This window comes from Mustela nivalis (assembly GCF_964662115.1).
Source record: "Mustela nivalis genome assembly, chromosome: 19".
NCBI lineage: Eukaryota > Metazoa > Chordata > Mammalia > Carnivora > Mustelidae > Mustela > Mustela nivalis.
In genome coordinates, this window is record NC_139038.1 from 4,224,375 (window position 1) to 4,238,726 (window position 14,352).

The 14,352-nt window shown below is 46.1% G+C and overlaps 2 protein-coding genes across 2 annotated transcripts in view; one reads left to right on the plus strand and one right to left on the minus strand.

The window, feature by feature from the left end:
- The window catches only part of RBAK (RB associated KRAB zinc finger), an 813,856-nt gene that overhangs the window by 379,200 nt on the left and 420,304 nt on the right, over nucleotides 1–14,352 (minus strand). The gene's annotated exons all lie outside the window — the stretch shown is intronic.
- On the plus strand, nucleotides 1,212–6,959 carry LOC309854209 (speedy protein E4-like; the record flags this gene model as incomplete). The annotated part of the gene is made up of 6 exons (XM_082713035.1): nucleotides 1,212–1,326; nucleotides 1,822–2,019; nucleotides 2,869–2,927; nucleotides 3,409–3,494; nucleotides 6,544–6,712; nucleotides 6,897–6,959. The coding sequence occupies 6 exons, from the start codon at nucleotides 1,212–1,214 to the stop codon at nucleotides 6,957–6,959; spliced, it is 690 nt and encodes a 229-aa protein (XP_082569161.1).

Genomic DNA, 14,352 nt, shown 5'->3' on the forward strand with positions numbered 1-14,352 from the left:
ACACAAAGGAGCTTGGAAGACATTTTGTTGAATGAAATAAATCAGAAACATACACATAAAATACTGCATGATTCTACTGATAGGAGCTATCTGAAATAGCCCAATCTCTAGAGACATAAAGTGGAATGGTGCTTGCCAGGGGCTGGGGGAGGGGAGAAGGGGGAGTTCTCCTTCAGTGGGTGCAGAGTTTCAGTTTCAGGGAAGACGAAAAAGTTCTGGAGAAGGATGGTGCTGATGGTCGCACAGAGACCCGAAGGTGCATACTGCTACCAAATCATACCCTCAAAAATGGTTAAAATGGTAAATTTTCAGTCCTGAGGAGAGCGTGAGTGCTCCCCAACCACTGAACACCCACCCACAACACAATGTCAGTAAAACATGGAGCAGAAGAAGTCTACCAAATTAAGCGATTTAAACTAACTTTTTTAAAAAAAAAACTATTTATTTATTTGTCAGAGAGAGAGAGGGAGAGGGAGCGAGTGAGCACAGGCAGAGAGGCAGGCAGAGGCAGAGGGAGAAGCAGGTTCCCCGACGAGCCAGGAGCCTGATGTGGGACTCAATTCCAGAATGATGGATCGTGACCTGAGCCGAAGGCAGCTGCTTAACCAACTGAGCCACCCAGGTGTCCCTTAAACTAACTTTTAATTCCAACAAGTCCATGTACCTGGAACCTTCTTGACATACTTATGTCTGTCTTGTAAGTTCTTACGTTTCGGCCCATCCCAAATTCCCTTGTCTCTTTCCTCCTTCTCCCACCAGATTGTGCCCTGAATTAGGAATAGGAAGGATGGAGAGAGCCCAACATGTGCCAAGAGGGGAGAGAGCCGGGCATCTGCTGGAGAGGAGTAGAGTGATCCAGACCCCTCGAGGACAGTTTTGGAGGATGGTCCAAGGCTGGGTCGGTGGCTGGAAACAGCCCTTACCTCGAGATCCCAAACTGGACACCAGTTTGGCAGTTACGTGTTTCCCTTCAAACTGGTTGCCAGACTGGAATGACCTGTGACATCAGAGGCTTCCGACCTTCCTGATTGGAAGGATCAGATTCCATGGTGCTTGGCAGCAGAGGTGGACAACTGTATCTTCACAGACCTTTTCGCCACTCCTGGCTTTGCCCCAGCTTGGAGAAGGGATCAAGGGCTTGTGTTTGGTCGGAATTTGCCCAGAACAGGGTCTCAGGTTTCTGGGAGGCCAGAAAGAGCTAGGGAGAAATCATGGCTGATGATCAACCTAATCAACCGCATTCCCAGTCTGAGGACCAGAGTCCCCAGCCTAGCACCTCAGGGTACCCCTTCAATGTGGTGGATGATGAAATCCCAGGACCATCAGGTGAGAAAGGAGGAAGAGGAAGGGACTTGAGAGGCTTGGCTAGTGAAGAGGAATGGGTACAAAAGTCAGGAAGGAGTGTCTGAGTAGGGTGTGTGTGACAGGAGAGATCCAGAAAGCCGGGGATTGGAGGAGGAAAGTATAGGAGTTGGGGACAAAACTGTAACCATGGAAGGAATACCCAAGAAGCAGGGAAAGAGGGTTAGGAGATGAGGTCCAAAGAGGAGGTAAAGGAAGAGAGGAAATGATGTCATTATTCCCAGGGGAGAAGTTATCTACAATGAAATTTTGAGGATGGGGGTGGTGAAACAGTGCCAAAGATGAATGGGGACAGATGTGTATCAACAAAGGAGAAAGATGGAAACATGGTTGGGGAGATGTCAATTGTCAGGAAGGCTGGAGAGAATGAAGGGGAAGTTGGGGTTTTTGGAGGGGGAGAAGGGGTGGCTGAATTCCAAAGACAAAAGCCTTATACTGTAGCCTGGTTTCTTCACTCAGCCCCCTGGGTAGACCCCCGCCCCATGCCTGAGTCCCCCACAAGGAAGAGAGGAAGGGATGAGTCAGATGAGGAGACAGGCTCTGGCGCTGAGGACATCTGGGTCGTGGAGTCACTGTGTGGCCTCAAGATGAAGTTGAAGAGACAACGGGTGTCTTCAGTGCTCCCTGAACACCACGAGGTCTTCAAAAAGTTGCTTGGTAAGAAGATCTCCTCCAACCCTCTTCCATTTTCTCTTTAAATTCAAGAAGCTTCCAATGGAAAAGAATTCTCTGAAGGTTGGTGAGCTCTCCATCCTTGGAGGACTCCATAATGATCCGTCACTGGGGAAAAATAAAAATGACAGAGGATTAGGTGAGACTTGGAGAAAGGTCTGTACTTGGGATGAGAAAGCTTGGTCTCAGTTACACTCCTGAGATGTCTTAGTTCTTATTGGTCTTTTGCTTTTTTTTTTTTTATATATTATATTTATTTATTTGACAGAGAGAGAGAGAGAGATCACAATCAGGCAGAGGCAGACAGAAAAAGAGGGGGAAAGCAGGCTCCCCGTTGAGGAGAGAGACTGATGTGGGGCTCGATCCCAGAACCCTGGGATCATGACGTGAGCCGAAGCAGAAGCTTTAAGCCATGGAGCCACCCAGGTTCCCCTTATTGGCCTTTTGACTCTAAATGTCTTTGGCTGTGTGTGTGGAGTTGAGCAGGGGGTGTGGAAATGACATGCCATCTTTAGACCCTTATGTCACTGTGGGATGAGAAAATGACAGGGAATGACTGTGGTCTCCGCAGTGGCATGTCCATGCATGATGAGACAGCGTCCCTGTTGACCTCCCATCCAATCTTACAGGTGTGCTCCCTCAGCCTCCCCACGCCGGAAGCCACCAACGTTCCCTGGGCGGTGACTGGTCTTTGCTCCCTTTTGCCCATCAGCCTCACCGCTGGCCACATCCTGGAACTTCTCCAGGAGAGGCATCATTCTCCTCTTTGCCCTGGAACGCTCCCACAGTAACCCCATTGTGCTTGTCAACCTGACCTATGCCCTCTTTTCACAGAGGATCCTGTCATTCAAAAATTTCTGGCCTGGGACAAAAATCTGAGCGTATCCGACAAGGTATCATTGTTCTCCACTCAGATGTGTTCTTGCTCCAACATCTGTCCTGGGGCAGGGCGATGCCTCCAAACCCTGTCTCCAACCTCATCCTGCCAACACTTCCCGCTGGGGACCTCGTGGTTTCCTGCAGGTCCTCTGGGACCTGAGTCCCAGGCATGCCCCTCTGGCTGTTGCCACCTTAAGTCCCTTCTCTCTCAGCTTGGGTGGGGCACCCCTTGGCTCCAGCTTCTCAGAGACCCTCCAGAGGCCGGCTGTCCTGAAGACAAGCCCTCAGACCAGCACAGCTTGCTATCCTGGGAGCACCATCAACCCTTCCCTTGACTTCTTTGGTTTGCAACCAACCTGTTGACACCAAATAAGCAAATTCACCCAGTCCGTCAAAGCGGGAGAACCTGCTGCAGCCTCATGTCCCCATCCCCCAATGGTTTTCCTCGCCCAGGATGTCACCTCTCTCTGACACTGTGTCTCCTCTTGCCACCAGTATCTCCTGTCTATGGTCATAGCTTACTTCAGCCGTGCTGGCCTCTTCTCCTGGCAGTACCAGCGAATCCATTTCTTCATAGCCCTGTGAGTATTTTTGTCTCATCCCGCAGTACAATTCGCTACCTGGGTGGATTGAGGGGGAAATTGGGACCCTAAACTTTCATCTCCTTTTTTTTTCAAACCATTTGTAACCGTTTATTAAACTACTTTTTTAGAAAAACTGTTGACCCCGTGTGTAAAAACCATAGGATTATAGTATAGTGTTTTTTTAGACTGTTCCTTGTAAACACAAACATCCCTGACGTCAGCCAGGAGAAGCAAACAGAAGACCCTTCTAAGAGGACAGAAGGAAGGAACGGACACGGCCCTGCCCTGAGCAAACAGACTAGCGAAGCAGCCGGTCCTGATCCTCCGTCTGTCCCCTTCCCACCGCGATACCAAGAGTAATTGTTTTCCTCTACGAATTCCCAGCACAAATGCCTCGATTCACGCCCCCAAGACTTAGCACAGATCTGTTGTGAGTGTTTCCGCGGGTGTGTCTTACAACACTGTCCCCAAGCCTGCGGGCGCTATGTGCATGAAGTCCTTCAAAGCTCTGGTCTCCTCCTCCACTCTCCAGGGCCAGTGGTGTTCTGGGTCAAGGCAAGGCTTCTGAGCTTGGATCCAACCCTTTCGTCTTCGTCCGATTTGCTCATCCCCTTGGTGTTTCAACCTTCTAAGGACACTTCCTTCTGTTCCTATATTGCGTTTTCTGTCTAGATAATTTTGCACCTATACCTGAGAAAACGACTTGCCCTCAAGGTCAACTTCAACTCCCAAATCTTCAGATGCTCCCCCCTTCCCCGCCCCGCCAACCTCCCTGACTTCTGCACCGCAGCAGCACTTCTGTTAAAATCCGAGTGTCATGGAGATTCTGGACTATGGTTATTTGCTATCCACTCACCGCTCCACCCCCCTGTCCCCTTCCCCAATCCCATTAGACTCGATGCCTGCAGGACTTGTCAACATATTACCACACTCTCAAAGCACTGCAGAATTCCTTCTGTTTTGCATAGGTTTAAGTTATGTTGGGACTAGGAGGTGATCAGTATTGCACTTGAACATGAGAAAAAGCATCATTTATTCATTCAACAAATACATATAGAGTACACCTTATGGACCAAGGACATGAGGCAATGGGAAGAGAGGTTCAAGAAGTGCGTGTTGAATTAATGCACCCAATGAACCCAGTCCTGTATTAGTCATATGGTAGGAAAGTCATGGTTACAGAATAGAACAGGGTCAGCTCCTGCCCATGAGAGATGTATATGGCCTTGCTCTATGGGAAGACAGGTTTGTGCACAAACTCGCTAAAGGGAAGGGGTGGGTGTGGGTGTTCCCCCACAGGACATGCCCTCAGGCTTCCCATTGAGTTCCCTCTCCATCCTCAAGCTAGGAGAAGTCTCTGCCGAGCCATGCCTTCCTTTTTTAAAATTTTTTTATTTTTAATTTTTTATAAACATATATTTTTATCCCCAGGGGTACAGGTCTGTGAATCACCAGGTTTACACACTTCACAGCTCTCACCAAAGCACATACCCTCCCCAATGTCCTTAATCCCACCTCCTTCTCCCAACCCCCTCCCCCCAGCAACCCTCTGTTTGTTTTGTGAGATTAACAGTCACTTATGATTTGTCTCCCTCCCAATTCCATCTTGTTTCATTGATTCTTCTTCTACCCAATAAAGCTCCCATGTTGCATCACCACTTCCTCATATCAGGGAGATCATATGATAGTTGTCTTTCTCTGCTTGACTTATTTCGCTAAGCATGATACGCTCTAGTTCCATCCATGTTGTCGCAAATGGCAAGATTTCATTTCTTTTGATGGCTGCATAGTATTCCATTGTGTATATATACCACATCCTCTTGATCCATTCATCTGTTGATGGACATTTAGGTTCTTTCCATAGTTTGACTATTGTGGACATTGCTGCTATACACATTCGGGTGCACGTGCCCCTTTGGATCACTACGTTTGTATCTTTAGGGTAAATACCCAGTAGTGCAATTGCTGGGTCATAGGGCAGTTCTATTTTCAACATTTTGAGGAACCTCCATGCTGTTTTCCAGAGTGGCTGCACCAGCTTGCATTCCCACCAACAGTGTAGGAGGGTTCCCCTTTCTCCGCATCCTCGCCAGCATCTGTCATTTCCTGACTTATTGATTTTAGCTATTCTGACTGGCGTGAGGTGGTATCTCATTGTGGTTTTGATTTGTATTTCCCTGATGCCGAGTGATATGGAGCACTTTTTCATGTGTCTGTTGGCCCTCTGGATGTCTTCTTTGCAGAAATGTCTGTTCATGTCCTCTGCCCATTTCTTGATTGGATTATTTGTTCTTTGGGTGTTGAGTTTGCTAAGTTCTTTATAGATTCTGGACACTAGTCCTTTATCTGATATGTCGTTTGCAAATATCTTCTCCCATTCTGTCAGTTGTCTTTTGATTTTCTTAACTGTTTCCTTTGCTGTGCAAAAGCTTTTGATCCTGATGAAATCCCAGTAGTTCATTTTTGCCCTTGCTTCCCTTGCCTTTGGCGTTGTTCCTAGGAAGATGTTGCTGCTGCTGAGGTTGAAGAGGTTGCTGCCTGTGTTCTCCTCAAGGATTTTGATGGATTCCTTTCGCACATTGAGGTCCTTCATCCATTTCGAGTCTATTTTCGTGTGTGGTGTAAGGAAATGGTCCAATTTCATTTTTCTGCATGTGGCTGTCCAATTTTCCCAGCACCATTTATTGAAGAGGCTGTCTTTTTTCCATTGGACAGTCTTTCCTGCTTTGTCGAAGATTAGTTGACTGTAGAGTTGAGGGTCTATTTCTGGGCGCTCTATTCTGTTCCATTGATCTATGTGTCTGTTTTTGTGCCAGTACCATGCTGTCTTGATGACAGCTTTGTAATAGAGCTTGAAATCCGGAATTGTGATGCCACCAACTTTGGCTTTCTTTTTCAATATCCCTTTGCCCTCTTGATGACTGAGTGGCACTCTGTGACACTGGGTAATAAGCAACCTATGTCCTTGCTGGGAAGCTGAGCTCAGGTGGGGGAGGGGCATCCTTCCCGTCCTGCTCCTGACCAGCCACCTGATGTCTCTCTCCAGCTACCTGGCCAGTGATATGGAAGAGGATAACCAGGCCCCCAAACAGGCCATCTTTTCATTCCTCTATGGGAAGAACCGGTCCGAGCGACCCTTGTTCCACAAACTGAGATTCCAATTTATACGATCCATGAACTGGAGGACCAGGGTGTCCCGAGAAGAGTGTGAAGAGGTAGGTTGGCTGGAGGGATTTGGGGTGTGGGGCCCAATGGGAGAGAGAGGAGGTGCAGCGAGGGACATGGGGATTTGGGACCAGAAAGAATTAAGGGTCTGGACGACAGGAGGGAACAGGGCGGGGGTCGCGGGGGCAGGGCCCATCTGGAAGTTGTGTTCTCATGGGGCCGCTTGTGTTCTAGATCCAGGCTTTTGATCCAGACCTGTGGGTGTGGGGGCGAGACCGCCTCACTCTGATGCCCTAGGTCTCCTAGGGCCATGGAGGCCTGAGGTCATCGGCCTAAGGGAAGGTAGGTCTCTGTCCTCATGGGACCAGGCACAATGATTTCTTGTGTAATGAGGAGATCTGAGGAATCCAGTAGCTGAGCCCACGCTCCTCTCCCTAGCCCCACACGTCAGCCTTCCATGAGTTATGAGGTGGAAGCCGTACACGCACTCAGGTCCCAGCCACGAGCTGACAACCCCACAGAGCCATGACTCAGGGAGACATGCGGGAGGCCAGACCTCAGGAAAACCAGTTTGTCACAGAAGCATGGACTTGGCTGAAATAATTCCATTGAAACCAATTTGGCCCAGATGATAGCTTGAGGAAATGTTGACTTTCTGTGAAAAGGGAGCAAGTTTCCAATTTTTTCCCCTACATTGTGTTTTTACTTTCTCTTTCATGCCTCAGAGATATGAATTCTGGGGACTTATTTACAACAAAGTAAATGTCTAACAATAGGACATCGGATGGAACAGTCTATCTATCCAATAATAAAAGATAAATTAGGACTAGCTGTGCGTTCATCCAGATTTGCTTGCTACACATTGCTGATGTCAGATGACATCTGTCAGTCCTATGTGACCCTGCCCACTTTTGGACGAGTCTCTCATCTCGTTCCATTACATCTTTCCCCTCAGGTTCACAGTCAAGGAGTTTGTCAGAATGAGTGAACCTTCAGAAATACTAGTTTCAGGGTGCCTGGGTGGATCAGTGGGTTAAGACTCTGTCTTTGGCTCAGGTCATGATCCCAGGGTCCTGGGATCGAGCACCACATCAGGTTCTCTGCTCAGCCGGGAGCATCCTTCCCCCTCTCTCTCTGCCTGCCTCTCTGCCTACTTGTGATCTCTGTCTGTCAAATAAATAAATAAAATCTTAAAAAAAAAAGAAATACTAGTTTTTAGCATAGCTTATTGTGATCAGCATGTATAGTTATAGATTTGGGCAGAGGATTAAGTAAAGGTTTGGTTTAAATAATGTGAACTAGTTCTCAGTCCATTCGGGCTCCCACAACGAAGTACTACATGGCGTTGAGCAACAGACATTTATTTCTCATGGTTTGGAGGCTGGAAGTCTGAGAGCAGGGTGCCGGACCCTTTTCTGGGTTGCAGACTAAGTGGGTTCTGAGTTATGTCACTGGGGTCTCTTTTATCAGAGCACTACTGCCATTGTTGAGGGCCCCCCCATGACCCAATCATCACAAAGACCTCATCTTATAGCACCATCACCTTGTGGGTTAGGATCTCAATGTACAAATTTGATGGAGGTGAAGAGACAAACATTCAGACCATGTAGCACTGACCAAATTTAGGACTAGGTGTTATGATTAAACATTAGGATCTAGGGTTAGAATGGAGGATTATGTGGTCTCATGGTTCATGATGTTGATGTTTGCAGTATGGTTCTTTGTTCAGACTTTATGTAGCACAAAAGGTCCAAGGTGAGTTTCAGGTCTAAAGCAACATTCTCTCAAGTTTGTTTGTTTTGTTGTTGTGGTGGTTTTGTTTTTGTTTTATTTTTAAAGATTTTATTTGTCAGAGACAGAGAGAGAACACAGGCAGTGAAGTAGCAGGCAGAGGGAGAAGCAGGCTTCTCATTTGAGCAAGGATCCTGATGTGGAACTCATTCCCGGGTACCTGAGTTGAAGGCAGACGCTCAACTGCCTGAGCCACCCAGGCGACCCTCAAGTTTGCTTTACTCCCTGAGCAGAATCACCTAGAGTCCTGGCTATCAAACAGATAACCGCATGTGACATTAGGCTCATGAAAAAATTGGGGCGGGGTCAGGATCACCAAAGTCCAAGAGTCATAACTGAAAATGAATTGGGGTTTAGAAGGAAGGATTAGAGATAAAGTTGGATTTATGAATTAGTCTAAATTCTGGTTCGAACTGACCAAGATGTCTGGAGTGTTGACTCCTTGTGATCTGACTTCCTCTCTTTCTCTCAATTTCAGATCCTTGAGCCCTGGGAGACGCAGATTTACAGCAGGAAATCAATCTAGACACTAACAACAGGCATGAGGAAGGAAGAGAGGAATCTCTTGTGCAGATAATCTAGAAGAATCCAAAACCTTATAAAATTAGCTTAAGGGAATTTTCACATTGTACTCCGAGGAGCTGGGAGTACTTCCAGGAGTCCAGAGAAGGACAATAAGAAACCAGGCTTTTTTTCAAGATCCACCCTCTCTTGGGGTGCTACCAAATATTTCAGATTAATTCAAATCTCCCTTGAGGTAGGAGTTGGAGATCCTCTTTTTTATGCATTGGGACACAAACAAGGAGGAGATTAATTCAAAAATATGAAAGGAGAGACAAAGGATTATAATCGCCTAATATTATGCCATGAATTTCATTGGTATATTTTGAAAATGTTGTCCTTAGACCTATTTTATTTATTCTTATATTTTATATGTATGTATTTATTTTTAAAAGTTCTGAAATAGTCATAGTTTTCAAAACATGTTCCTACAAAGTTTTGTGATGAGAATACACCTCTAGATAAAATATTGTTGACATATTCGGCATAGGTTTTTGTGTTTTTACTATAGCTATATATCAATTACACTTATAACTAGGTAGGTGAATCCCTCAAGTTGTTATTACTGTAAATGTTTATTTGACATGTAGTCTTCATTATTAAATTGTGGGAATCAGTTGTAATTCTTTTACTTGCCTGGATGACACGTTTGTAAGTTGTTTTATGTTATTTTAGGTTATTAAAGAGGACACTGCAATGTGTCTCTTGAGGAAACTACAAAGATTTGTGATGAGAATACACCTGTAAATAAAATATTGTTGACATATTAGGGATAGGTTTTTATGCTTTTACTATATATAGCTATATATCAATTACACTTATAACTAAGTAGGTGATTCCCTCAAGTTGTTATTCCTGTAAATGTTTATTTGACATGTAGTCTTCATTATTAAATTGTGGGAATCAGTTGTATTTCTTTTACTTGCCTGGATGACACGTTTGTAAGTTGTTTTATGTTATTTTAGGTTATTAAAGACACTGCAATGTGTCTCTTGAGGAAACATAATAAAGATAAAAGTCTTCATCTTCGTGGTGTTTGTGGTCATCTCAATTGGTCTTACTGTTCACTGTCCAATGATACTCTTTCTTAATGGGGTTGTGATTATTCAGCCACACTTCTTACCGTTGAAAAATAAGTGTAAGCTTTTTTTTAGTGAGGATGTGGGTGGGTTTTTTTTTTAAGATTTTATTTATTTATTTGACAGAGAGAGATCACAAGTAGGCAGAGAGGCAGGCAGAAAGAGACAGGGGAAGCAGGCTCCTCTCTGTGCATAGAACCGGATGCGGATGCGGGCGGTCTCGATCCCAGGACCCTGAGATCATGACCTAAGCCGAAGGCAGACATTTAACCCACTTAGCCACCCAAGCGCCCCAAGTGTAAGTTACATTTTATGCAGAAAAAAAAAAAAACCAAGATAAAGTGAACCCTGAGCTTGTGTCTTAAAGCAAGAAACAAGGCAAAGATATTGAGGCAGGAAAAGGGAAAGAAGGAAGACAGAGCTAGGGGACCTAGATAATCTGAAATTCACAACAATGGCAACATGCCTCAGTGAGAGTATGCATTTTAGGCGATGATCCATGGCAAGCAGACCCACAGGTGCAAGGGAGCACCCTTCTTTGGTAGAAGGAAAATCTACAGTATGGGATGAAATAGAACAACTGGAAAGAAATGAGGCTTTGGGAGAACATTCTGAGAAACACAGTAAGATAGGAGGAGCTAAAGCTGTCAAATAAGAGAGGCATGGAGAAGAAAGAGTTAATGGCAGGAATCCTGAATATTGGAGGAAACCATCTTGGGAGATGGTAGCACCAGAGAATACTGGGGCTGTCTCAAATACCAAGCTTCAGTGTCCGCGGGAAGCATCCCATGGATGTCTTGGCACATAGATGCATATCACCCGTCATGAAGCTCACCTGAGCTTGGTGACCAGAGTTTTTATAGGGGTTTCATTATGCAAGTGTGATTAACTCCATCATTGGTCATACCTCGAACACAGTCTCCAACTCTCTTCCTTCCCCTAGAGATTGGGCTGATATCAAGTGGTTCAAAGCCCCACCCCTGTTGGGGTTCCTGGTATGGCTGGCCCTATCCTGACTCATCTCATTAGCACAAACTCAAGTTTGGTCCACGGGGCCCAGTGTGAGTAACAAACACTCCTATCACTCAGGATTCCAAAGATGTAGAGGTTCTCTCCCAGGGAGCATGGAGGGAGAAGTATCTGAAAAATTATTTATACAACACACTGGCTACGGTAGGAGATTGGCAAAACTCAGGTAGTCAGGGAAGGTAACAGTTTGGGGACAGATCTATCACAGGAGATGTTGGAAAAGTTGAACAAATAAGGATTGAAATAATGGGGCCTCATGGGGATTTGGAATAGCTTGGGAGATGTGAGATATTTAGGAGATGAACACAGCACTCTATAGAGGAACAAGAAGCAATGGAGTAAAGAGAAACCAAAAGGAAAATTGTGTGTGTGTGTGTGTTGGGGTTGGGGTTGGGGTGCAGTTCTGATAAATGAGATGAACTCCTAAGCCTGGAGCAATTTCAGAAAGTGAAACCACCAAGGTCCGAAGAGCCACACGGACATCAGCATCTGATTACAGCAGCTCAAGGAGAGGGATGGCATTCAGAATTGGGACACAGTTGATGGACTGGGAACAGCAGAGGCTAGATTCTGCAGACACGGAAACAAAGAGGAGAAACAGTATGGCAGCTTGGAAACAGATATAACACATGAGACACCTAGGACTTAAAATGTATATTTAAGAAGCTTTAGGTCTCTGCAAGGTGGCAGGTAAAGGCAGATTAGGAAACAACTCAAATGAGGAAAGACCTGAATGTAAAGGCACAAGAAACAGGACGGTGGATGCACATAATAAAGCAGTAAAAAACAGACGAGAAAGCAAACAGTCCGGTGACTGATGCCAGGTGAGAACTGGGAGTGCTTGGGAACACTGGAGCAGAACATGGTGGTTTCAGCCTGAACACCTAGAGAAACTGAGATCACGACGGATCCAGTTGAAGAGAAGGGGGAGCCGAGGCTGCTGAGAAGGGGGTGAAGCTTAAGAGACTTGGAGGATAAAGAGAGGGACCAGCTGAGAAAGTGGGAGAGGCTAGAGGCCACCGAAGGCTGAGAAGGAATACGGATCCAGGGAGGTGGTTCGGAAGTGTGAGCTGATGGCAGAAGCACGTGTGGCTCCCAGAGCACAGAAGAGTCAGAGCAGCCAAGCTTCTGGAACCGGAAAGCATCCAGGGCTATAGGTGGCCGCTGAGGGGAGGTCAGGAGGCAGCAACAGCAAAGTTCAGCCACACAGCAGAGGAGCAGCGGGCTTGTCCTGAGAAGCAGGAGTGATGGAAGAAGTCCAGTGCCTGGAGATGGAAAAGTAGGAGAGTGGTGGGGATCGGGGGTGTGATGTGGCTCAGTCAGTGAAGCAGCTGCCTCGGCTCGGGTCATGATCTCAGGGTCCTGGGATCGAGCCCCGCATGGGGCTCTCTGCTCAGCAGGGAGCCTGCTTACCCCCCACCCTCCACCTGCCTCTCTGCCTACTTGGGATCTCTCTCTGTCTGTGTCAAATAAATAAGACTGAGTGACAAACAAGGAGGAGCTGCTTTGTGAAGGGGAAACACGGAGAAAACTAGAAAGAAATAGGAGCAGGGACTCAGGAAGAGTCCCGCGGGCAACTCCGGGGCGCCTGTCTCAGTAGCTACTCCCATTCTCTCAGCTTCTCCCTCAGCAGGCAGCCACGTTCCCTCTACCGCTACTCTCATCCTAGATAAGGCGGGGCTGTCTTTTTCTTTTCAGTTTTCCCCTTTATTTCTCCTTTCCTTCCTTTCTCTTTAACTTTCCTCTTCCTTCCTTTTCCCTTCCCTATATTTCCCTCCCCTCCCCTTGCCTTTTTTCTTTTTAAATGTGGCTTTTTCGAGACGTCCCCTAACTTGTAGGCTCTTGAACTCCTTCTGTTTTGCATAGGTTTAAGTTATGTTGGGACCTGGAGGTGATTAGTATTGCACTTGAACATGAGAAAAAGCATCATTTATTCATTCAACAAATACATATAAAGTACACCTTATGGACCAAGGACATGAGGCAATGGGAAGAGAGGTTCAAGAAGTGCGTGTTGAAGTAATACACCTAATGAAACCAGTCCTGTATTAGTCTATTAGTCATTTGGTAGGAAAGTCATGGTTACAGAATAGAACAGGGTCAGCTCCTGCCCATGGGAGATGTATATGGCCTTGCTCTATGGGAAGACAGGTTTGTGCACAAACTAGCTAAAGGGAAGGGGTGGGTGTGGGTGTCCCCCCACAGGATGTGCCCTCAGGCTTCCCATTGAGTTCCCTCTCCATCCTCAAGCTGGGAGAAATCTCTGCCCAGCATGCCGTCTTTTTTTTTTTTTTTTTAATTTTTTATGAACATATATTTTTATCCCCAGGGGTACAGGTCTGTGAATCACCAGGTTTACACACTTCACAGCACTCACCAAAGCACATACCCTCCCCAATGTCCATAATCCCACCCCCTTCTCCCAACCCCCCTCCCCCCAGCAACCCTCAGTTTGTTTTCTGAGATTAAGAGTCACTTATGATTTGTCTCCCTCCCAATTCCATCTTGTTTCATTGATTCCTCTTCTACCCACTTAAGCCCCCATGTTGCATCACCACTTCCTCATATCAGGGAGATCATATGATAGTTGTCTTTCTCTGCTTGACTTATTTCACTAAGCATGATATGCTCTAGTTCCATCCAGAGGTGTGAAAAAGACACTTCCACGGAAGAAAAAGGCAACCTACAGGATGGGGAAAATATCTGCCAATCATGTTTCTGGTAAAGCCTCATTCTAGAATACAGAGAGAACTCTTCAAACCCACCCAACAACAGAAACCAACAAGATTCAAAATGGGCCAAGGACTGGAACAGACATTTCACAAAGACGACACACACGTGTCCAAGGAGCATGTGGGAAGATGATCAACGTCACCAGCCATTAGGGAAATCAAATCAAAGCCACAGTGAGTTACCACCTCCCGTCCCTTAGCATGGCTACTACCAAAATGCCTACAAATAACACGTGTTGGAGAAATCGGAACCCTCGTGCACTGCGCTGGAATGCAAACTGTGGGAGCCACTACAGCCAGGAGAGCTCCTCAAAAATTAAAAATAAATCTGGCATTAATTTCCCATATGATCCAGCAAGTCCACTTTTGGAGACACGCTTAAAAGAACCAGAAGTAGGGTCTTAGAGAGGAATTTATACACCCATGCTGCATCATTCCCAATAGCGAAAATGCAAAAGTGACCCAAGTGTCCACTGACAGATAAAGAGACAAGCAGAA